This window comes from Nicotiana tabacum, chromosome 4 (genome assembly GCF_000715075.1).
Source record: "Nicotiana tabacum cultivar K326 chromosome 4, ASM71507v2, whole genome shotgun sequence".
NCBI classification, from domain to species: domain Eukaryota; kingdom Viridiplantae; phylum Streptophyta; class Magnoliopsida; order Solanales; family Solanaceae; genus Nicotiana; species Nicotiana tabacum.
In genome coordinates this window covers 1,864,149-1,887,454 of record NC_134083.1, presented here as the reverse complement: position 1 = coordinate 1,887,454, position 23,306 = coordinate 1,864,149, and the positions used below count along the sequence as shown (strand labels likewise).

At 34.3% G+C, this 23,306-nt stretch overlaps 4 protein-coding genes across 5 annotated transcripts; 3 read left to right on the top strand and 1 right to left on the bottom strand.

Annotated features, from left to right (window-relative positions):
- Positions 1-764: 764 nt before the first annotated feature.
- Positions 765-1,304, top strand: LOC107762092 (uncharacterized). The gene has a single exon (XM_016580417.1). The coding sequence runs from the start codon at positions 765-767 to the stop codon at positions 1,302-1,304; it is 540 nt and encodes a 179-aa protein (XP_016435903.1).
- A 475-nt stretch (positions 1,305-1,779) lies between these two features.
- Positions 1,780-6,167, top strand: LOC107762093 (serine/threonine-protein kinase Aurora-3-like). Of its 2 annotated transcripts, XM_016580418.2 has the most exons (6): positions 1,780-2,073; positions 2,185-2,427; positions 3,360-3,455; positions 4,744-4,958; positions 5,033-5,105; positions 5,210-6,167. In XM_016580418.2, exons 1-6 carry the CDS (start codon positions 1,924-1,926, stop codon positions 5,309-5,311), a joined length of 879 nt encoding a protein of 292 aa, XP_016435904.1. In that variant the 5' UTR covers positions 1,780-1,923; the 3' UTR covers positions 5,312-6,167. The 2 variants fall into 2 exon arrangements, with proteins under 2 accessions (XP_016435904.1, XP_075107318.1); XM_075251217.1 differs by lacking the exon at positions 5,033-5,105.
- Positions 6,168-12,839: 6,672 nt separating this feature from the next.
- LOC107762095 (meiosis-specific protein ASY1-like) lies at positions 12,840-19,176 on the top strand. Its single transcript, XM_075252605.1, has 22 exons — positions 12,840-12,974; positions 13,084-13,140; positions 14,020-14,116; positions 14,202-14,270; positions 14,359-14,451; positions 14,677-14,800; positions 14,902-14,971; positions 15,085-15,126; positions 15,257-15,385; positions 15,471-15,581; positions 15,689-15,731; positions 15,832-15,873; positions 15,954-16,078; positions 16,165-16,264; positions 16,335-16,450; positions 16,554-16,661; positions 17,706-17,856; positions 17,952-18,028; positions 18,112-18,133; positions 18,241-18,407; positions 18,494-18,631; positions 18,714-19,176. Exons 1-22 carry the CDS (start codon positions 12,972-12,974, stop codon positions 18,765-18,767), a joined length of 1,938 nt encoding a protein of 645 aa, XP_075108706.1. The 5' UTR covers positions 12,840-12,971; the 3' UTR covers positions 18,768-19,176.
- Positions 19,177-19,675: 499 nt separating this feature from the next.
- LOC107762094 (17.4 kDa class III heat shock protein) lies at positions 19,676-21,473 on the bottom strand. The gene is made up of 3 exons (XM_016580419.2): positions 21,147-21,473; positions 20,773-20,983; positions 19,676-20,115 (listed from the first exon to the last, which is right to left on the bottom strand). Exons 2-3 carry the CDS (start codon positions 20,965-20,967, stop codon positions 19,858-19,860), a joined length of 453 nt encoding a protein of 150 aa, XP_016435905.1. The 5' UTR covers positions 20,968-20,983; positions 21,147-21,473; the 3' UTR covers positions 19,676-19,857.
- Between the last annotated feature and the right edge of the window lie 1,833 nt (positions 21,474-23,306).

The following is a 23,306-nucleotide window of genomic DNA, read 5'->3' as shown; positions in this document are numbered from 1 at the left end:
CAATAAAATCTGGCTTTAATCGTTGAAAACTAAATTGCAAGGACTACAAGTTTTTTAGAGTACTCGTGACCAAATTCCCATAATGAAGAGGTGTCATATTTGGCAATGGTTAAGATTCTGTGTATGACATGATGCATAATGCGTTTTCTTACGATTATATGATGAAAGAGCTCAATGCAAAAAAAAAATGCATGTATAAAAGTATATTAGGATTATAGTAAGTACGATTCCAACATGCATATATCTTTTCATGTAAAACTATCTTCATACGTTTTTCGGTAAATATACTGCAAGTTGATGCATATTGGAGTAAATATTTACCTTGTACAATATCTGCACATGGAAATATTATATTAAGTGAAGTTCATTTAATTACATTCACATAGTAATTGAAATAAGGTGATAAGAAAATCTAACACATCTTCCATTGCATGCACTAGTGAAAAATATTAAAGTAATTACTATATATCAACTTAGCATCAACATTATGATCTAATATTGCAGATTGCACCCCGTTTCTCTTAACTAATCAGGTAGAAATATTACCAAAGGTACCATCCACCTTTTAGTTAATTTATTTACAACTATGATGCACGGAAGGAAAAAAATTAACATCATTTCTATACATGCTATAGATACTTGCAGTAGATGATAGAGATACAAAATTGGACATTTTAGCTCATTCCTATTTTGCTTTACATGGCATGCCTTTATATGCCCACTTGCTTTCACTTAAAAAATTCACACTGAAACTATTAGAGAAAATGGCTTCTTCTTTTGCTTTGTATTTCCTTCTTCTAGTGCTTGTTGCAAACATTTTCTACTTCCAAACCTCTTTGTGTGACGACGCTGCTGACCAGGCATTGATAATGAATATATGTAGACAAGTGCAAGATTCTACCTTCTGCTTAAATACTTTCAGACAAAATATACCATCTCATCCATATACTCCTACTGTAGTAACACAAGTTGCTATTAGCCAATCATTACAACATGCTACCAACAATCGTATCTTCATAGAGACATCAAAAGCAAATTCAAAAGACAAAGAAATCCAAAACTTATTTGCTATTTGTGATAGTGGCTATGGATTCTTGATAACTGAGCTCCAAAGCGCTACTCAATCATTAGCCAATAAAAATTTTAATGCCTTAGAAAATTCACTTTTCAAGTGTCCCAAATTTGTGAATGACTGTCAGAGTGCATTTGGTGGCAAGACCACACCTGAATTATTAGACAGGAGCAGGAAACAATTAGATCTTGTACTAATGGCAAATAGTGCTGAAGGTCTTATTCAAAAATAGATCTTTTAAGTGATTATTATAAATTTTTGTATCTTTCCTGAAAGTTATAACATATTTAAATGCAGAAACTGATCTTGCAATAAATGGTTCCTATTTCTCAAGTGACTACATCATGTCTAAGCTTGTCATTTTCATTTTCGCTTTGGCATTTCGGATTATGATAAGTACGACCCGAACTTGCATATGTTTTTTCAATAAGCTAATTGCGTAATTAATTTTGAATTAGCTAATGCATTCTAAATGTTTGATTATAGACTTAAGATGAAAGTATGATGAAAGCAATTTTTTGGGAGGAAGCTAACAAGATCCTATATATATATATATATATATATATATATATATATATATATATATGCAAATTTTCTTTCGAAGAGACAAAATAGAAAGAGTAGCGTAAAAATGGCTATTTGAGAAAATCAGTCAAAGAAGATTTGGAAATAAAAGAAAAGAAAGAAAAATGGATGTGAGTAACTAACATAACTCAGCTCAGCCCGAAAACGAAATGGGTCGTACCCGATTCGCCTTAGCAGCGCGGCAACAGTTGCAAATTTGAAATCCCTATTTCCCTCCGCATATTAAATTGAATTACAGATCCCGTCTTCCCTAAGCACTTGCAAAGATGGCTACCAAAATTCAAATTCACCCTCCGAAACCCACAAAACAACCACCAAAAACTCCCAGTAAGCAATGGTCCCTCCAGGATTTCGAGATCGGGAAACCCCTCGGCAAAGGCAAATTCGGCCGTGTATACCTCGCCCGAGAAATCAAGGTAATTTGAATTTATATTTATATTTTCTATATACTCGTTTATACATATGTGAATTATTGTTTCGTTAGTAAAGAGTAGCGGGTTTTGGTGAACTTGAATTTTGCATAGCAGAGTGGGTTTATAGTGGCATTGAAGGTGATATTCAAGGAGCAAATAGAGAAATACAGGTTGCATCACCAACTTAGAAGGGAAATGGAGATTCAAACAAGTCTTCGCCACCCGAATGTACTGAGGCTATATGGCTGGTTCCATGACGAGGAGCGGATTTACTTGATTTTGGAGTACGCTCACCGCGGTGAGCTCTACAGGGAGCTCAGGAAGACTGGTCGCCTGCCTGAGAAACAGGCTGCCACGGTATGTCTTATCCTATTCATAGAATTTGGACAAAAAACCACACATTTTGTTTGCTGTCTTATGATTTATTTCTATACTTTATTTAATTTGGCATAAGCATATATTCATAATCTTTAGTGTTAGAGAACTCCAGATTACTGAATATTGGAATTAGGCGATATATAGTAGCTGAGAATATGTTTTAGATATTAGCACTTTATTGTAGGTCCTATGCTTTCTAGGATTAGTTTAGCATTTCAGAGAATTATACGTTTACAAATTATACAGAACTTCTAATACCTTTTATTTGTGCTACATAATATTGGTAAGAAATGAGTTTAAAACTTTAACTGGAATAACGTTGTTGGTGAGGATTCATATAGTTGACCTTAACTTGTTTGGGACTGAGGCGTATTTGTTGTTGCTATTGTTGTGGAATGAGACGAGTCCAAATGGTTGGAAATGGAAAGCTGGGATTCATATTGCTGCCCTAATTAGCTTGGGATCGAGGCGTAGTTTTGTTGTTTAAATGTGAGCTATAAGTTGTTTCAATAAGAACTGATTCACTCTCCTCCTAACCCAAACAAAGAGGATAGAGATTCGCATTTCAGTGCTTTCCTTGTCTGTTTTATGCCATGTAAGGTATGACCATATGAACTTCTAGTAGTTCCTTGAAAGATGGCACAGTTTTAGGTTGACTTTCGTATCAATTTATGTTTTTTCTTTTCTGTGCCTTGCTTATGTTATTTCCTCTGAGGTTAATGTTGAACAGTGAATTAAAATTAATTTTTCACACTCGTCGTTTTGTGACTCCACATCTATTTGAAAATCATTTTTATAATAGTCGAACACATAATTACATTTCTGTAAATGTTATTGTTAGTTGTCGACTTCTTTCTTGTTTCTTTAGGTTAGGTCTATGACTTTTGATACTTTGATTGGTTTTCGTGTAGTATATTGCAAGTCTCACACAAGCACTGGCGTATTGTCATGAGAAGCATGTCATTCACAGGGACATAAAGCCAGAAAACTTGTTACTTGATCGTGAGGTAATATCTTGATAACTAACGGTCTTCCTTTGCCACGGGTGCAAGTTTTGTTAACACCATTTCCTAGAGAAAGAAAAAGAAAATGTTATACATGGCTAATTTGAAAGTTATATTTGTGTTTTTACTGGAGAAAAGAGTTTGAACAGTCCACCTTTCATTTGGCAACAGTGAAATACAAATCAATTTTTGAGGAGCAAAGTACAAATCTTCTTTAGTTACCTATAGTTGTTTTGAGACAATAGTTGGATACAAGGAAGTTCTCAGTGTTCTCTCTTGTTAATCCTAAATTCTTTGCTTACATCTCAGGATGCCTTTAGTTGCCGAATTCTAAAGATGGAGATTGGCATGTAGATAGCTTACTGTCATTTTGTTGAGTTGTTTCTTGCAACTGCGTTAACAATTAGGCCTCCTAACTTTTTCCAATGGTTTAAACCTAAACACTTTGCTAGAGATGCACATACAATTACATCTTAGAATACCATTTGTAATGCTTTCTAGCTGAAGATCGGCCTGTAGAAAAAGCATAGCCTTTATCATGTTTCTTGCAGCATTATACCATCAAATTATATGGATTTTTGGTTTGAGTTAATTACAAGAGAAGTCCTTTTGAAGCACTTATTTCAATATGTCATCGCCTATCTTCAGAAGCTCTTCTTCTGTTCAGTCTCGTTTCCAATATGTCATTGCCCATCTTTTTGTGGTTGTATTTTCACTTAATCGACAAGGCAGGAAATGGCGCTTGTAGGATTACGTACCAAAAGCCATAATTTTCTTTTCTATGCTATCTGGCTACCATTATATATAGAATTCTTTTGATAGCACCTCATATAGCTGCACAACTAGGCTCAAGTAAAATAGTGACCTCTGCTTCTTTATTACGTATGGTTTTCGGCTATAGTTGTCAATGTGTGACCTTCAGTTCTACATTGATTCGACATTCTGACAATCTGGAGCTTGGAACATCTTCTAAGTTTACTACATCTATCTCATTTTGTTTGACGTATTTTAGCCCATTCAAAGGGAAAAAAAGAAAAAGAACATGTCTACTATAATAGTTGTTTCAAATGAATAGTCAACTAAGATAATGACAGTCAGGACCAAGAAAGTATTCTCTAGGTGTATTCTAATAAGACTATACATAATGGAGCGTTTGGGATGGTCTAGCTAACATATTGAAAAGTTGTTTTATGGGCGTCCCAACTAAAACTGGATTCAATTGTCCAACAACTGCAGATAAAACCAATATAGCAAGAGAAAAATATTAATGAGATTATCACATGAAATATAGGGCCACTTGAAGATTGCAGACTTTGGGTGGTCTGTACAATCTAGAAGCAAGAGACATACAATGTGCGGAACTCTGGATTATCTAGCACCAGAAATGGTGGAGAACAAAGCTCATGATTATGCAGTTGACAATTGGACGCTGGGGATCCTTTGCTATGAGTTTTTATATGGTGTGCCTCCATTTGAGGCCGAAAAACAGACCGACACATTCAAAAGGTAAGGATTGTTCTGCTTTGTCATCTTGTAATTGTTACTGAAAATTCAAGATACACTAACATAGAGTAATATAGAATTATGAAGGTAGACCTCAGCTTCCCTTCAACACCTGATGTGTCTGCTGAAGCTAAGAATCTCATTAGCCAGGTTAATTGATTAGTACTTGTCTATGTTTTATTCCTGTAAGAAGAAACAATGGCATGCAATAGCTGCACTCCTTCTTTCTGATGGTTTACCTTTGCCCTTTGCAGCTTCTTGTGAAGGAGTCTTCAAAAAGGCTCTCTCTTCAAAAAATCATAGAGCACCCTTGGATAACTAAGAATGTCGATCTAGCGGGAACTTGCTCAAAGTGACATTTTCACATACCACTCGAGATGATTATCACATCTAATAGGAAAAAGAGCTGAAACACCAGAAGATGAATAACATTGTAGGATCTTCTACTTTCACTAGACTGGGCTTCCGTCATCTTGTAATTGTTACTTGAAAATCAAGATGTACTAAAGAGTAATATAGGATTATGAAGGTAGACCTCAATTTCCCTTCAACTCTTGATATTTATGCTGAAGCTAAGAATCTCGTTAGCCAGGTAAATTGATTATTACTTGTCTATGCTTTAGTTCTGTAAGAAGAAACAATGTCATGCAATAATAGTTGCATTCCTTTCTGATGGTTTACCTTTGCACTTTGCAGCTTCTTGAGAAGGACTCTTCAAAAAGGCTCTCTTTTCAAAAGATCATGGAACGCCCTTGGATAACTAAGAATGCCGATCTAGCGAGAACCAGCTCAAGGTGACATTTTCACATGCCACTCGAGATCGGCATTCTTAATTATCTGAGGGTGCTCCATGATCTTTTGAAGAGAGAGCCTCTTTGAAGAGTCCTTCACAAGAAGCTGCAAAGTGCAAAGGTAAACCATCAGAAAGGAGTGCAACTATTTCATGCCATTGTTTCTTCTCCCAGAACTGATCAATTTATTTGTGGCTAATGAAATTCTTAGCTAGACACATCAGGTGTTGAAGGGCAGATGCGGTCTACCTTCACAATTCTATATTAATCTAAGTTAGTACTCCTATATTAAAAGGGAATTGGTCCTTGGTCAATTTGTATCAGATAAAGAAAATTTTCAATTTGTACCTTGTACAAAAAGCTTTTTATTTCATTTGAATTAACCATTTCTTTGAGATAATTGCGGTTCTTGATTTAGTGAGACGTGGAAGCAAATTTGCACTTGTACTCGATTTAGTTCGCAACACACCCATTAGTATAATATATACTATGGGTGCGTTGCGAACTAATTAAGTGCTAATTCATTTTTAGTTCTTTATTTTTTAAACAAAAGAACCATGGTGGGGGTTAGGCATAGAAACTCAGCATCCCTGCTTGACTGAAAATATCGTATATCAGTAGCAACTGGAGATCGAAAGCAGGTTAAGGACATTAATGCCAAAGACTTATATCAGGTTTAGCCATAAAAGGACTAGGAATTCAAATTCTGATCTGAAAAAAAAATCGAAAAAATAGAACTGAACATATTTCACTAATAAGTTAAAGTAGTTTTCTCGGTTCAACTTTCCTGGCAAGTCTCCAAACATTTAGATCATAGATTATTGGTTAATTAAGACGTTAATTTATTTAGTTTCAACAGAGTGCGCTGTACGCCTTAGCACTAAGGTAGAATGCCTCAGACACTTGTTGGACGAAACACCTCTCAATAAAATTTTGCGCCTGAAACGTTATGATCTATCTCTTTTCTTTAAATGTTCGTTCGTATATTTTCATAATAAGTTTCAATACACTTCTTGATTGTTTTATTTCTGATAATAGAATAATAAATTCAAGAATATCCGAGGTAAAAACTTACCATCACCGAGTGTTTACACCAAGCCAATAAATGAATAACACTTGTCACCTTACTTAACTATAACTAAGTTTTTAATCCCATTTATTTAGCACGTAATCTTAAATAATAGTATCAAAATAATACTACTTACTTAATATCTTAGCTATTTCCGCTAAGTTCTTAACGAAACGTTAAATAAATCGAAAAGAATGAATTGTACCGTTAGAAAGCAAATGAAGTATCAAACAGTAGGGCACCCAAATCTCCTTCTTTAAATTTTTTGTTTATTAAAATTAAAACATTTAATAGACTTAGAACTCCTAATAAACTTTTTTCTTATCTTTCATGGTTAACTTAAATAGACTTTATATAAACGCCCGATGCCGGTAAGTTTTTTCCAATATCCAAACCCGAACCATTAGTGTATTCCTGGATATTGAATAAATAAGTTACTTTGATAAATTTATTTGCTTTCACATAAATTAACTATGATTAAGAAAAAAAGTAACGACTGTTATAAGAAAAATCAAATTATGGTGGATGTCTACTCTTCCTCCATGATCTTCTCAAATGCTTAATGACATATTCAATGACATATTTCTATGCTTAATGACATATTCAATGACATATTTTTCTTCACTTTTCATGCCTATATAAAGGCCTTGTAATAGATAAGAAAATACACACAATTGAAGAAGAAAATCTCTTCCTTCTCTCTATCTCCATTTATTGTTCATATTTTACTAAATTGCTTTTATTTCATAACAACATTTCTTATTCATATTTTTCTAAATTGCTTTTATTTTATAACATGTTATCAGCACGAATTGCTCATTTCATGATCTTCTACGTCAAGACTATATAAATTATAAGCAGACAATAAGATCAAGTACAATGAAAAATGTCTTGGATGATAATACAAAGATAAGTTTTACATCCATCTAAACCCATTCATACTTTCATATCTTTGCATTAACTTTATATGCAGTGTTTAGTTAAAATATTTTTTTCAATTGTATCCAGTGAAATAAAGAATTGGAAAGGTATGTCTTTCTTTGCTACATCTCTTATAGGATAAAATTAATATTCCAACGTATATATATGTTCTGACCGTTTACATACTATGTTAGATAATTATTAAGGTAATTTAGTAATAATATTTTTACCATCACATGATGTATTTCATTGAAAGCAAAATTATCAAATATGTAGGCGATTTTACGGTACCTTGCAAATTTGGCATTCGAATATACAATCAATATAAACTCATTATAGTTATAATTTATAATAGTCACGGTTATGCATTAAGCCTTAAATATTTTTGCTGGAAACATAAGGCTCATTCCTCCGTATTGAATTTTTTTGGTGAAGTTCTTATAGTCTTTGAAATATAAGTAGTTATAGGTTATCTGCATCTTTTTCCTAATTAATTTATTAAAATGTAAAAGTGATTGTATCATTTAAAAAAAATGGCATATATCCTAACTAACATTTTTGTTGCAGAGGAACTGTTTCAAGATTGAAATAGTTATATAAGTCTTCTTGAAAGTTAATTTACTTATGCCTATAATTGTGAAGTAATAATATTTTAGAGGCTCGAGTGCAAGTCCTAGTGAATTTTGGCCTATTATGCCAAAGATTGAGGGTAAGACGACGTGTTCAAGTCCCAACACACTATGTTGATGAAAAGACGTTGGATTCAAGTTCCAACGCATTATGGCCTAGCATACCTTTATATGAATAAGGTATTGGGTTTAAGTCCTAATGCACCATATTGATAATAATAATAATAACTAAAGAAAAATAATATATTTTTCATGAAAAAGCATGAAGCTTGTCCCACTTGATTTGCTCCATTCTTGAAGTGAATGTGATAGCAGTACATGATAAGTCTAAATAAAGACAAGTGGTTGACCAATGAATGTGAGCGAGCGAAAGGCCAAAATAATAATAGTTATCACTATGGTAATTATAAAAAGGGAGAAATTCTTTGAAGAGAATGTGACTTGTGATAAACATTGAGATTGCATACTCATTCCTGAAAGTGAATGTGAAAATATATATGTGATAAAGATTATACATAATAATATACTTGTGCATGGTTGGATAAATACTACAACTCACCTCTAAGGGAGGTTTGAGAGAAAGAAAGATAATGAATATTACTGTGTAGTTACATAAATATATCATTGGTCGCATACATGTGATACGCCAAAAATATTTTATCAAACCTTATGAAAGTTATTAAAAGCAAAATTAAAGTAAGAAATTATTTTGGTTATGATGATTTTGAACATGACAATTAATTATTATGATATGATTCTCTTTGTGAAGGAGACATTCATTATATGGATGGTGTGACAAAAGATCTTGTAGTACAAAAGCAGTTAAGAGCTCTGAGAGAACTAATTTTTTACTACCCGGATGAATAAAATTGTTCGTGACATTAATATTGTAGTAAGTCTTAAAATAAACATCCTGATTTACAAATATATTAGCCAAAGTGGTTGGCATATTGAGACTATAAATAAAAAGAAGATTGAATATCTTTATATTACTATAATCATATCGGGTAAATATGAAAGGTTACCTGACTTTTTTTTTATTTGTACTACACAAGTATAAGCATGATGATTCAATCACAAGCCACAAGTAAACTAGAGGTTTACTGAAATAAATATTAGTTGGCATGACCGGTTGACCATCTCGGTTCAATTATGATGCGAAAAAATTAATTGAGAATTACATTGGCATATATTGAAAAAATATAAGATTCTTCAAGAATTCTCTTGTGCTGCTTATTCTCATGATATACCAGTTAAAGTTGGGATTGAATCCCTTGATTTCTGGAATGAATAAAAGATGATAAATATATGGGCCCAGTCACCTTTCATGTGGACCGTTTACTATTATATGATTTTAATAGATGCATCTATTCTATGGTCACATGTGCATTTGTTATCAAATTGCAGTTTGGCTTTTGTATGATTGATTGCTCAAATTATTAGAGAACAGTTCTAGAATATAAATTATGATGATTTATCTTGATAATACTGGTTTAAATCCAAGTTGGTTTAGCAGAAATTGTATGCTTCCAATTATATCTAAACCATTGGTTATGAGAACAAAACTGCCAAAATAAAATTTGGTATGTGATGTATTATTTAATATACAACAGCACTTGTACGCATCTAGCCAAGTTATGATAAGTTCTCCCTATCACAATCGGTTCGGGGTCAAGAACCGAATAATTTCCATCTAGAAATATGAATGTGCTATATGATTTAATTATTCCAGCACAATGCACAAAGATGGATCCCCAAATAAGGCTAGGGATATGGTGTTGGTGATCCCAACAATAGGGGGAGAAAATAGGCAGCTGAAAAAGTAATGCATGTAATGAATTATTATGAGTACATCTAGATCCTCGTACGAGAAAATGTGAACTTGAAGTTCAAGTGATAATTCATTTGCAAAATATTACCAGGCGTATTTGCTGACCCAAAACTAAATATCATATTCAGCTGCTAATGCTCCAAATAAAATAAAGTTCATAATGAATAGAGTCTATGGCATGCATGAAGCATAATAGAGTAATCGGTTCAAATGTTCAAGATGGTCATAATAAGGAGGCAAGTACTCTAGAAGAGCACCACGACATAGCACTTCATAAGACCTCATGGGAGAGGCTCAGGTACCTGAAAATAATAAGATAAAGAGATCTCAATAAGTTATGTCTTTATTGGGTAATAGTAGAACCGATAAAAAAAAATGATCGTCGACGATATTGTTAATATAATGTAGCGCTCAATATTATTAATATTGACGAGGATCTTGAGCTCAAATCTATCATGAAATTTGGACAGATAAATGATTGGCCAAATAAAAAATACGCAATGAAAATTAATTTTACCTGAAAAATATAAAATTGGACGGATAGTCCCAACACCTGAAAGTATAAAGCCAGTGGAGGTATAAATGTGTTCTTGTGCAAAAATAAAAAAAAGGTCCAGTTGATAGACATAAAGACGACTTGTGTCACAAGAAGATTTGTAAATATCCTGGCATTGATTATATAGAGACATGTTCTCCTGTGGTGGATGTCGCCATTTCAGGTTTTAATCTGGCAATACAAGAAAAACGTGATATGCGTATAATGGAAATCATTGAAGGATTTAAATTGTTCTGAAGCATATTAAAGTTTCCAATAAATGTATTAAATAAAGCTTCAAAAATTCTTATACGGATTGAAACAATTAGGGCGCATGTGGTATAATCGCGTGAGTGAGTACCTGTTGAAAGAAGGGTATAAGAATGATTCAATTTGACCTTGTGGCTTTATAAAAAGATCTGAATCTAAATTTGTTATAATCACCGTGCATGTTGATGATTTAAATATCATTAGAACTCCTAGGGAGCTTCCTAAAGCAGTAGAGCTTCCTAAAGAAGTAGACTATTTAAAGAAAAAAATTGAAATGAAAGATCTTGGAAAGACAAAATTTTGTGTTGGTCTACAAATTGAGAATATGAAAAATGAAATTTTTGTCCATCAATCAATCAGTATACACTAAAATAATTTTAAAGCGATTCTATATGGATAAAGCACATCCACTCCGACCTCATGAAAATAATGAAGAGGTTCTTGGTCCCGAAGTACCATATCTTAGTGCAATTGGTGCACTAATGTATCTTTCTAACATTACAAGGTCTGACATAACTTTTTCAGGTAATGTCTTAACAAGATATAGCTCTGCTCCTACAAGGAGAGATTGGAATGGAATCAAACACATATTGCGGTATCTAAAAGGGACTACCGATATGAGATTATTTTATGGCAATGATTGCAGTCCCGATCTTGATGGTTATGACGATGCTGGGTATTTATATGACCCACACAAGGCTCGATCTCAAACAAGCTACGTGTTTACATATGGAGGCACTTCTATATCTTGGCGATCGACTAATCAATTAATCGTGGCTACTTCATCTAATTATGTTGAGATAATTGCTATTCATGAAGCAAGTCGAGAATGCGTATGGTTGAGGTATATAATACACCTTATTCGAGACAAATATGGTTTGAAGTGTGACAAACTACCTACAATTTTGTATGAAGACAATGCAATATGCATAGCCCAATTAAAGGGAGGATTCATAAAGGGGATAGGACAAAGCAAATTTCATCAAAGTTATTTTTCACACATGATCTTCAAAAGAATGGTGATATCAATGTGCAATAGATCTGTTCAAGTGATAATATGGCTAATCTGTTCACCAAATCTCTACCGACGTCAACCTTCAAGAAACTAGTATACAAGATTGGGATGCGAAGGCTCAAGGATGTGAATTGATGCTCTCATCAGGGGGAGTTAATACGCGTTGTACTCTTTTTCCCTTACAAAGTTTTGTCCCACTGAGTTTTCCTTGCAAGGTTTTTAACGAGGCAACCAAAAGGCGTATTTCTAAACATGTGTACTCTTTTTCCTTCACTAGAATTTTTTTTCCATAGGGTATTTTTCCTAATAAGGTTTTAACGAGGCACATTATCTATGAACATCCAAGGGGGAGTGTTATAAGAAAAATTAAATTATTGTGGATGTCTACTCTTCCTCCATGATCTTCTCAAATACTTAATGACATATTCAATGAGATATTTCTATGCTTAATGACATATTCAATGACATATTTTTCTTCACTTTTCATGCCTATATAAAGACCTTGTAATAGATAAGAAAATACACACAATTGAAGAAGAAAATCTCTTTCTTCTCTCTATCTCCATTTTTTGTTCATATTTTACTAAATTACTTTTATTTCATAACAACATTTTTTATTCATGTTTTACTAAATTGCTTTTATTTTATAACAACTGTTGAGTTTAAAGCCTTTATCCTAAATTTTAGATCGAAGAACCCCTACCTTTTTTTTTTTAAAAAAAAGGACGATAAGCTAAACAATTACCCCTGCCTTTTTCAGAAATTACTATTTAAGCCACTATATCACGCAGTCCGCATTGCGCAAGCTTTCAAACCTTTATAAACTCACGTCCCCTGCACACCCGCCAATTTCTTTCATTTCTCACAAAGCATTTCGAGAAACTGCAGCTCAATTCTCCAGATCTCTCTCTCTCTCCATCAATTCTTAGTTCTCTCTACAGAAATCAGGCAAGCAATGGTGAGCATAGCAGAGATATCATCTCGGAAAACGCTTTCTCAGTTCAACTATGCTTTGATTCATTTGTTAATTCTACACTGTCACTCTAATTTTCTATCAAATTTTACAGGTTGTGGCTCAGAAAGTGAAGGAATCAGAAATTACGGAGCAGGACTCACTCCTCCTAGTAAATTACCTCTTAACTTCGTCCTTTTGAAGTTTTTGTTCTCACCTGCTAATTAATTATGGTGGCGCGACTGTATATTTGAATTTTGAATCTGTTCCTAAAATATTTGGAAGAAACTCAGTTCTCTGTGACCTAATTTTACTTTGAGCTATATTATATTTAAACAGGTATTAATGAAGAGTAACTAGCTCAAGAGCAGTAGAACACGCAAGCATAAAGTCTAGAGTAGCTATTCAATTGCAACTGATCGGAATCATAGTTAGTTTGAGCGTTGATTACATCTTCAGCTTTGGTTATTTTAGATTGTTTTTAGATCTCTTTGTTAGCGAACTTCTGGTGCTAAAGTTCATTGAACCTGATCTAAATAACTTGTCAGATTTGAGAAGTTAACTTCATTTAGTATCAAAACTGTGTATTATACTCTGAAATTGTATCGACCTGCCTTAGTCTATGTTATTTATGCTATATTGACCATTTCCCGATATTTTGGTTAACGATTGCTAACTTCTCTAGCTTAAATATTCCGGTGAATGTCAACACTAACATTTTCCGGTTACGAACGCACAAACAGTTTACGTAGTACTGTGATCCTTTTACTACTAAACTAGTCTGGGTAAAATCCTAGAGAAGTCTAGGCTGTAAATTCAAAGTTAACAAGTTCTGCCATGAATTTTAACTTATGAGTTTATCAGCTGTTACAATTGTCATAATCTGTATTGTGTTTTCTCTCTGGTAAATTTGCCAGTTTGAATTGTCACTTGATCTATTGGTCAGTTAATCAAACTTTTTACATTCCTGATCCTTCATGGTTTTGAGTTGTCACTTTTTGTCAGCTGCCATTTACATACTCATCTATGCCTTCTTGGTTTTAAAAAACAGACAAGGAACCTGCTGCGCATTGCTTTATTCAACATTACTTACGTCAGAGGCCTTTTTCCTGAGAATTATTTTAGTGATAAATCTGTTCCAGCTTTAGGTAAGCTTTTTCCGCTAAACTTGTGATGTTAACAGTCTCTTTCAGCTCTCTGAGCTAATTCAGTGAATGCTTCTATCATAAACAGAGATGAAAATTAAGAAGCTCATGCCCATGGATGCTGAATCACGTCGACTGATTGATTGGATGGAAAAAGGCATGTGGTCTTTGGCTAGTCTGCCATACTTTGTGTTAAATTTTATATTCTGTCCTTTCAGTTCTTTACATTTCTTTGTTGCTTGTAGGTGTTTATGATGCATTGCAGAAGAAGTATCTTAAAACACTCTTGTTCTGTGTGTGCGAAACAATTGATGGACCAATGATCGAGGAATATGCATGTATGACAACAAAATAAGTTGGTTGCGTTTGGACTTTAATTATATCGTCATGTTATTGGACTGATTAATGATATCACAGGCTAAGTAGTTCAGCATCTCAGAACAGTGTGGCTTGAAATAATGAAAAAGCTAAATCATAACTGTTCTATGTTAGTTTTATATCATTTCTAAAACTATAATCTTGGAGCTTGAGGATAACTTATGCTTCTCGTCCTCTACTTGCAGTTTCTTTTTGTTACTCAAACTCTGACAGCCAAGAAGTGTCAATGAATATCAATCGCATTGGAACGAAGAAAGGAGGAACATTCAAGTGTAACTCAACCACTGAAATAACACCCAATCAGATGAGGTAGTTATATTGATATCATGAAATTCTTGTGTATTGTTTCACCTCATGCTAGTGATTTTGGATAGCTAGAACCAGTGAGTTAAGAAGTAGCATTGTTTCAGGAGTTCTGCTTGTAAAATGGTCCGTACATTGATTCAGCTGATGAGAACTTTGGATAAGATGCCAGAAGAGGTAAAGATTTATGGTATTCTTAAAGACAGGCTTCATTAGTCATTGATTATTCGTGTTTCATTTATTTTGAAAAATTTATCTTGTTTCTAAAATCAAATTTTCCTTTTTTTCAGCGAACTATACTGATGAAGCTCCTTTATTATGACGATGTTACTGTATGCCCTTCCCTCAACTTTTTGTCCTTTCCTAACTTCCTCTACACTTACCATTTTAGTCTCAAATGTCACTTGGCTTGTTAATTTATTGGTCAAATGAAGGTTGGTAACAGAATTGCTTGTTGTGCAGCCTGCTGATTATGAGCCTCCTTTCTTTAAAAGCTGCACTGAAGAGGAGGCTGTTAATCCATGGGCTAAAAGTCCTTTGAAAATGGAGGTTGGCGATGTCAACAGCAAGCACTTTGTATTAGCTCTGAAGGTATGGGGCAGTTATTGCAGGGAGAAGGATATAACTGTTTTCAGTTTAATGTTAAGTCAATTCAGATTATGTAGTTTTTGCACAGGTTAAGAGCGTGCTTGATCCCTGTGAGGATGAGAATGACGATGATCAAGATAATAGTGTGAGCTTGGGAGCTGATTCATTTCCGGGAGATGACAATGAATCTGATAGTGAGGTAGAACATTATTTCTCTCCTCAATTGTATGTAAAGCTTGACTGCACTTACAACCCTCTTAAATTTGTTTGCCGGACTAAAATCTTTGAAATGATGATATATTTCAGTTCAGTCACTCTGATGATGACCAATACATAGTTGCGCCAATTGGTAATATATATGTCTATACTTGACGGATTTGTTTATACATTTCCTTACTTCAGTATTTCTGAATCACATTATGTTTAACTAAGAAATGATCTCTTCACAGAGAACCAAGATGCTCAGGATAATGGTAATATGGCCGATGAAGGTACTGTTAATGCTGCCAACTTCCTGCAGTCCTGCTGGACATAGTTCCAAGTACCTCTTATGTGCTATTTGATTTTTCAGATGATACTCAGGATCCAGCAGAAGATGAACAACAAATTGGTAGGTTAAAGGACTGGATCAACTCATACCACCTTGACAGAGTTGAAGTGACTGATGTTCTCTCTCATTTCCCAGACATCTCAGTGGTAAAAACTCGGGTGCTGGTGGTCATGTAAAGTGCCTATTTCTCCCATAATTGGTCAGTTTACCTAATATTCTGTTCTGGTTGCAGGTCTTGGTTGAAGGTAATGGAAGGACCTCTAATGAGGACGCGCTAAACCTATGCTTCGTAACGGAGACCCTTGATCAAATAATCTTTGTCCAGTTCCTGAAGTTTTGACCCAAAAAACCCATAAAGAAAAAGCTAAGATGAATAGAGCATCTTTTTCTATCAAATTTAAGTGGTTTTCCTGTTTATTTTTCTTTTCATTTTGATTTCAGAAATTGTTGAAAAGCTTGTTAAGGAAGGCATACTTTCAAGTGTCGGCACAGACTGTTACATCATTAACAAGAAAACGGTTTGTTAACTTTTCCTTGACTGGTTAATAGTTTATATATGTATTTCCTCCATTAATATATCCTTTCTGGTATACCATTATTTCAACTAATACTCAATTGTAGAAATTCAACTATGAGTTCGACATTGTGAAAGAAGAAATTGACGGCCAACAATACCCCAAAAGCAGCCAATTGCAGCATGGCAAGGATGAAGATTACATGTACATGAAGGTGAGACTTTTCATTTTTGCCATTGCCCTGATGATATCTAAGTGTGTGCGCTGTATCCTTCTCCAAATGTGTTTGAAGCTGCTTTTATCAGTACTTTCTCATCTATTCGCTGTGTATCTATCTATATATAGACACATGGATTTTGAAAGTCTTCACCTACATTTTGCCCCTTTTCTTTCTTCTTTCTGGAACTGGTCCATTCAAAAGTCATTTTTGTACAGAGTCCTGTCATTGAGTTTGCATTTTCCTCATTCCTACATGTTGTGCATCTACCTTATCAAAGTTAAATGCTGCTCTAGACATGCAATCCCCACCATAACCCAAATAGATGAATGTTTCTATTTCTTTTATAAATGGACACTTCCCAATATTATCATCAAATGAAAAAAATATAAGTGATTCAGGTAGTTATCAAATGTGAAATGAAGGTTATTGATGTTCTTAGACACTGCGTGTCCAGAAAGGTAGTCTTGATATAGAAAGTAGAAGTACTTTGGACTTCAATTTGATGAAGATCAAATGGCTCAATGTGGTTCACCTGATCATTTAACAAGTGAAATATAATTACTGATTAATGAAGGTCTGTACCACTTGAAATAGATATCCTGGAGCTAGTCTAGTTTTGTGTTCTGGGTGCTAGAGGATTTGAGAGGACACCATGGTAGGGGAAGGTAATGGTCCTGTTAGATGCGGATCCATGTTTTTATGTCAATGGATGCTGATTTAGTATAGATTTATATATTTTAAGAATTTTAAGTAAGTCATAAGATTTGGGATCTTAAACAAAACTTTGAGCAGCAGAGAGGAGATATATGAGATCCTGCCTGAAGGATTTGGAAAGATTAGATATCCGAATAACATCGATAGAATGAGGAGAAAAGGTTTAATATTCTCATTTAGTTAACTGAAGTTCTCAAAGTTATAAGAGGAGTGCATATAACAGTTTTCCATTTCACTAATTGAAAAATTTCTGTTATGAGCTGTGTTGAATTTTGATACTTAATTCCTGGAAAGCAAGTTTGAAATGACACAGTCTTGTTTCAGGCTTTGTATCATGCTCTTCCGATGAACTATGTAACCATTAGCAATCTGCGAAGCAAACTAGGAGGAGAGGCAAATCAAACTACTGTGAAGAAGCTAATAGATAAAATGACACAAGATGGCTTTGTTGAGGCTAGGAGCAATCGCAGGCTAGGTACTCACTGACAAACTGCACTTTCGGCTTTGCAAGGAGGAGAAAGATAGAAATAGCAGTTACCACCATTTGCTGGATTGCTTTTGTTATTGCAGGCAAGCGTGTGATCCACTCTGACTTGACTGAGAAAAAGCTGGTTGAGGTTAAGAAGGTCTTAGAGAAAGATGCCATGGTAATAGTCATGAGTTTATATGGATTCAATAGATTATGCACCGCAAAAGTTTAATTCATTTTTTAACTATGTTCATTGGTCAGGATGTGGACATGAACAAATCAGGTAATAACTCCAACTATTCAGAACTTGCCGTAGTGCTTACTCAATTTACTTTATGCTTGTAATCAAGATTAATATCATGAAAGCTAAGACAGCTTTGGTACTCGCAGAAAACAATCCTACAGATTTATCCACTTGCGGTGCTCTCCACTCTATTGGATCAGATCTCACTCGCACAAGAGGCAAATCGGATGCATTCCAGAATGGCTCTGCCTTGAGCGATCAGACTGTCTCAAAGAGAAGGGACCATGAAAACACACCATCAAGCAGAGCTGAGGTTATTCACTCGTAATTGTCATTAATCTGAAAAGTTGTTTACTGAAGATTCTGTAGGAATAATTAATAACATATGACGTTTTGCAGCCCATAGCTTCTACTGAGAGTTTTGTACCTGGAAATGAGAATGGAAAATCATATGAAAGGACCAACAAATATAATGAGTTTGAGACAGTTATCTGTAGCAGATCGAGTCAGGATAAGCGTAGAAGGAAAGCAAGCATGGTATGTATCAATTTTTCCAGAGGAACTTGGTTATATTTCGCAATCCTGAAAATCAATCCTGTCACATTTTTGCTGTCTACAGGTGGAAGAGCCTATTCTTCAGTATGTGAGGCGCCAAAAATCTCAAATTGCATGAAATGAACATCTGGATGCTCAATTAGTGACATTTCTTGGTAGTTTCCTTGGTGAAAGTCTTCTCGTAATCCGAGCAGTTATGTGTTGGTTATCGTTTGTTAGCTAGCAAATGTACCAATGCACATGACACAATAGTCAACAAAAACTAATATTTCGCTAATAGAAACTGAAATATATGTTATGCACCCAATTTAAGTTTGCATGACAGCATGAGTGCGAGAGATGGCATTTCGCTAATAGAAACTGAAATATATGTTATGCACCCAATTTAAGTTTGCATGACAGCATGAGTGCGAGAGATGGCAGAAAGCGAGGGAGATTCTGTTTGCATCCAATGACTTAAAGTAGATTATTTTAATCTGCGAAAGATGTGAAGAAGATTAATTGTCAGCCAACAGCTATCTTCACTATTGACCAGTCTTCTAGTATCTTTTACGTGTTTCTTTTTTCTTTTTGATACTTTTTGTTCGACGCTTCCAAATCTTTCACTCAGTTTGATCCATTGGCACTTTGAGGTCAGTAGCAGCGCCCACATAGTGTTCAGTTAGGTGAGGCCAAAACAGAAAAATTTCATATTGATCACGTCTATCAAAAGTATTCTTATTTCGCCAAACAGTGCTTCATCCATTCGATTGCAGACAATTCTGAAAAGGAGTGAAGAAAGATTGGAGATACAAAATCAGATGTTGGGAATAGAAGCTGAATTGTGCCCTACTCCGTCTCCCAATATCTTTCATAACCTAGGGTCTGCACTTCGAATATAGTTTTTGCATGGCAAAGTAATGATATACCGCCAATTATCCATTAGGAACGATTGTTCATATATACTCTGTATGAATCAAAAGCCGAGATCTGCAAATGCCAGAATATCCGAAACAAATTAGGAGACAAACTCACCAAACCAATATATGTTGGCAATACGCTTCCATATCTAATTTAGCAGACGAGTTCAGGATCAACTTCAAATCAAAAGTTTAACAAGATACCCTAGCCTAGTTAAGGAAAATGCAAAGGTCCCATAAATACTACAGAGATACATTTCATTCCACAAAGCTGAATCTCGAAAAATGTACATTGATAATAACTAAAATTCATGAAATTGCAACTTTAACAGTCTTAAGCTTAGGTGGTGGAGGAAGCTTCTCAACTACCACAGCCAACACCCCATTCTCACATTTAGCATTAATAGCTGAAACATTGCAGTTTTCAGGCAGCTTGAACTTCCTCATCAATTTCTGAGGTGGCCTCCTCTCCAACCTCACATACTTGCACCCATCTTCCTCACTCTCCTCACGCTTCCTCTTCCCATTGCTTCGTATCACCAGTATGTTTTCATCTTCCACAGTCACCTGTTACACATTTCAATCAGTAACAAGGTTCACTAACAAAATTAAATTTGGAGAGTAAAAATTATGCAAATTTTGAATAACTTATAGTACTAATAATTTAAGTGAAATACAATAACTTTCACAACTTTATTCTAAAAGGTAAATTAAACAAAAAAGGGAAGAGATTGACTCATGTTAGACAGGACAGAAGCAAACATCAAGCAACTTAAGTCATAAACCGTTTATTCATTTAAACGGGTTTAACCTGCGAAGTGCAGCAATAGGCACTTTTAAGTCCGTTATATAAAATATATTCACAATTTACAATGTATTTAAAGATTAACCAATTCACCCAAACTTCAGGACTAAGTATCCATGCTAATTTCTAATTTGAAATTCAGGACTAAGTGTCTCGAATTGCTGAACTACTAATTTAAAACTAAGAACTTCTGGACACAATTTTTGAATTTTAGGAGACGATGCGTTGAAGTTTGAACTTTGAGGTTTAAAGTCTAGGACGTCGTGGGCTGAAGTTTGAGCAAAATTGGCTAATCTTTATGAATATAGTTTAAACAACATGCCTGTGTCATTTCCACCAGCCCATTTGCCACCTCCTATGGAATTAAAAGCTAGAAATCTGTTAAAATCAAAATTGAAGATTGCGTCCGTAATACCAACCTGAATTTCAGACTTGGATAACCCAGGAACGTCCATGTAGAAAATGTACTCCTTTGGGGAATCGAGAATGTCCACTGGTATGCTACTCACACCCCTGTTCTCACTTGTCTCGTGTGAGTGGGACGGAAACACTACCCTTTCAATGGATTCTGGGAAGTGGAGAAGTTGGTTCACCGCATCCACGACTGCGCTCATTTTCACACAGAGATCTCTACAATACACATTAATCATAGAAAAAACACAAACAAAAAACAGTCAGTACTTAATTTAAACACCATATGATAACAACTCCAAAATATGATTAATCATGATTTAATGACGTGAAGGCGAAAAAAAGAACCCTAAAATTACATAGATTTACAGAGCAGTCTTACCAGGACTCACAATTCGCTGCGAATTTCAAGACTGTTGTAGGTCTTCAAAGAAGCACCAGGATTTTTGCCTTTAGAAGAAGAAGAATTATCCGACCAGTAGCTGAAAAAGGTAAGGCAAGTTCTAATTTAAACTAAGCGAATGCTGGGTCTCAGAAACTTCTAATATGTCCCTGTTTTTTCGATTCTCGACACGAAGGATCTAGAAGAGACGGGAACATCGGACATCTGTTACGTTTGGCGCATGGCCGTGATCTTCTATTTGTCGTCCACGTATAGTTCCTCCCAATTATTGGGAATTTTTGTTAGTCACATATTTTGTTGCTGCAGCCATTTTTGCCTTCAAATGTCAAAACGACTCTTTTATTGTTCTTTCTTTTTAATATTTCACCATTTTTTTTTCTTTTTCTTTTTTCGTTGGTGTGAGGTGGAGGAAATGTAAATCACTCCATATATGTGGCTTTAATCCCTCTGCCGTTATTATTACTTCTATTTTGTGCCAGAAATTATTTATATTTAATAATCAAAAAAGTATATAAAATTTATATAATTTTTGTATATAACATACATAATGTATATATATACAAAAAATATACAAATTTTATGTATTTTTTCGGCTATTTTTTTACGGCAGCTATATATTATAATTTTTCAATATATTTAAAAAAATGACACTGTGTAGCCGCTCTCAAAATAATAGTAAAAAATAATATATATATTTTGTATATATATATATATATATATATATATATATATATTCTGTATGTTATATATAAAAATTATATAAATTTTATATACTATTTCGACTATTGAAGGTAAATAGTTTTTGGAGCGGGTTAGAAGTGATAATACCCCAATATATTTTAATTAACATCTTTTATAGAGTGACATCACGAAAAGCTAATATTTTAAAGGGAAAGAACTAGGTGCGCCATATTTTTGACAAGTTGCAGTAGTATAGCTAATTAAATTGAGGTGAAATTATTGGAGGGAAAAAATATCTTTTTTTGGCTCAATTATGACCGACCGCTTTATAATACTCTTTAGTCTTCTCTAGTAAACGGCCCAAATGAACATTGTAGTGACTAAGAAAATAGTAATTCAATCGGTAGATCAGTATTCACATCATTAATGTTATGCGTTTTGTACGGTAATGATTCTCATTGGTTGCTTTTGGAAAAATGTGAAGCATTCAATTTCTAGTGATCTGGTTGACAAAAAATTATAACTTTCCCTTAAAATTATTATATTTATGTAATAACGGGTCAAACCTAGTTAATGATAATATCTCTAGATGCGAATCTTGAAAACGTGTGTGAGGTGAGATAAAGGGTTGACAATAACAAGTATTAAACAGTCATAAAGTATAAGCCATAATGAAAGAGTGGCTGATAATAAATACTCCCTTCGTTTAATTTATGTGAACTCATTTGATTGGGCACGGAGTTTAAGAAAAGAGAGAAGACTTTTGAACTTGTGGTGTAAAATGAAGCACACTTATTTTGTCTGATTATAAATCATTAGTATTGCATAAAGGTAAATTGTTTCCAAATATGGAAAGGGGTAATTCTTTTTGGCACGGACTAAAAATAAAATAGATTCACATAAATTGAAACGGAGGGAATAACAATAAATGACATTTGAGTAAATAGGAGGAGTGATTCACCCAATAAATAATGAGCTAGGTGATTATTCCTTCTGACAATGATGAGTGATAGACAAATCTTAGAACATTCGAAATCTTCTCGGATCTGATGGAAACGTGTAGAATAATATGAACAAGATCCTTATCTTTTTTCCTATTTAATTATCTGGGACATACCCCCAATAAACCCTAATAGTACAAGTACAAAGAATATCCAATGAAATATTTCTTTAATATCATGCCCTAATAAACTAGCCGTTACTGTTCTTTTTGCAGTGCTCGACATCGACCATCTTTTGCATCTCGCCTACGGGCTTTGCCATCTCCTGGTCGACCTCGGCTGACTCTTTTCTCGATGTTAGCTAGTCCCAAGTATTGAGACATATTTGGACCTATACAATATCGTGTATGAGAAGAGAAGGGAGTAGACAGTTGCTATGTAATTGAATCTCATAATTCCCTATTAATTAAGTACCAAAAAAAAAATATCACCTCTATGATAGGGATTTAGAATACTC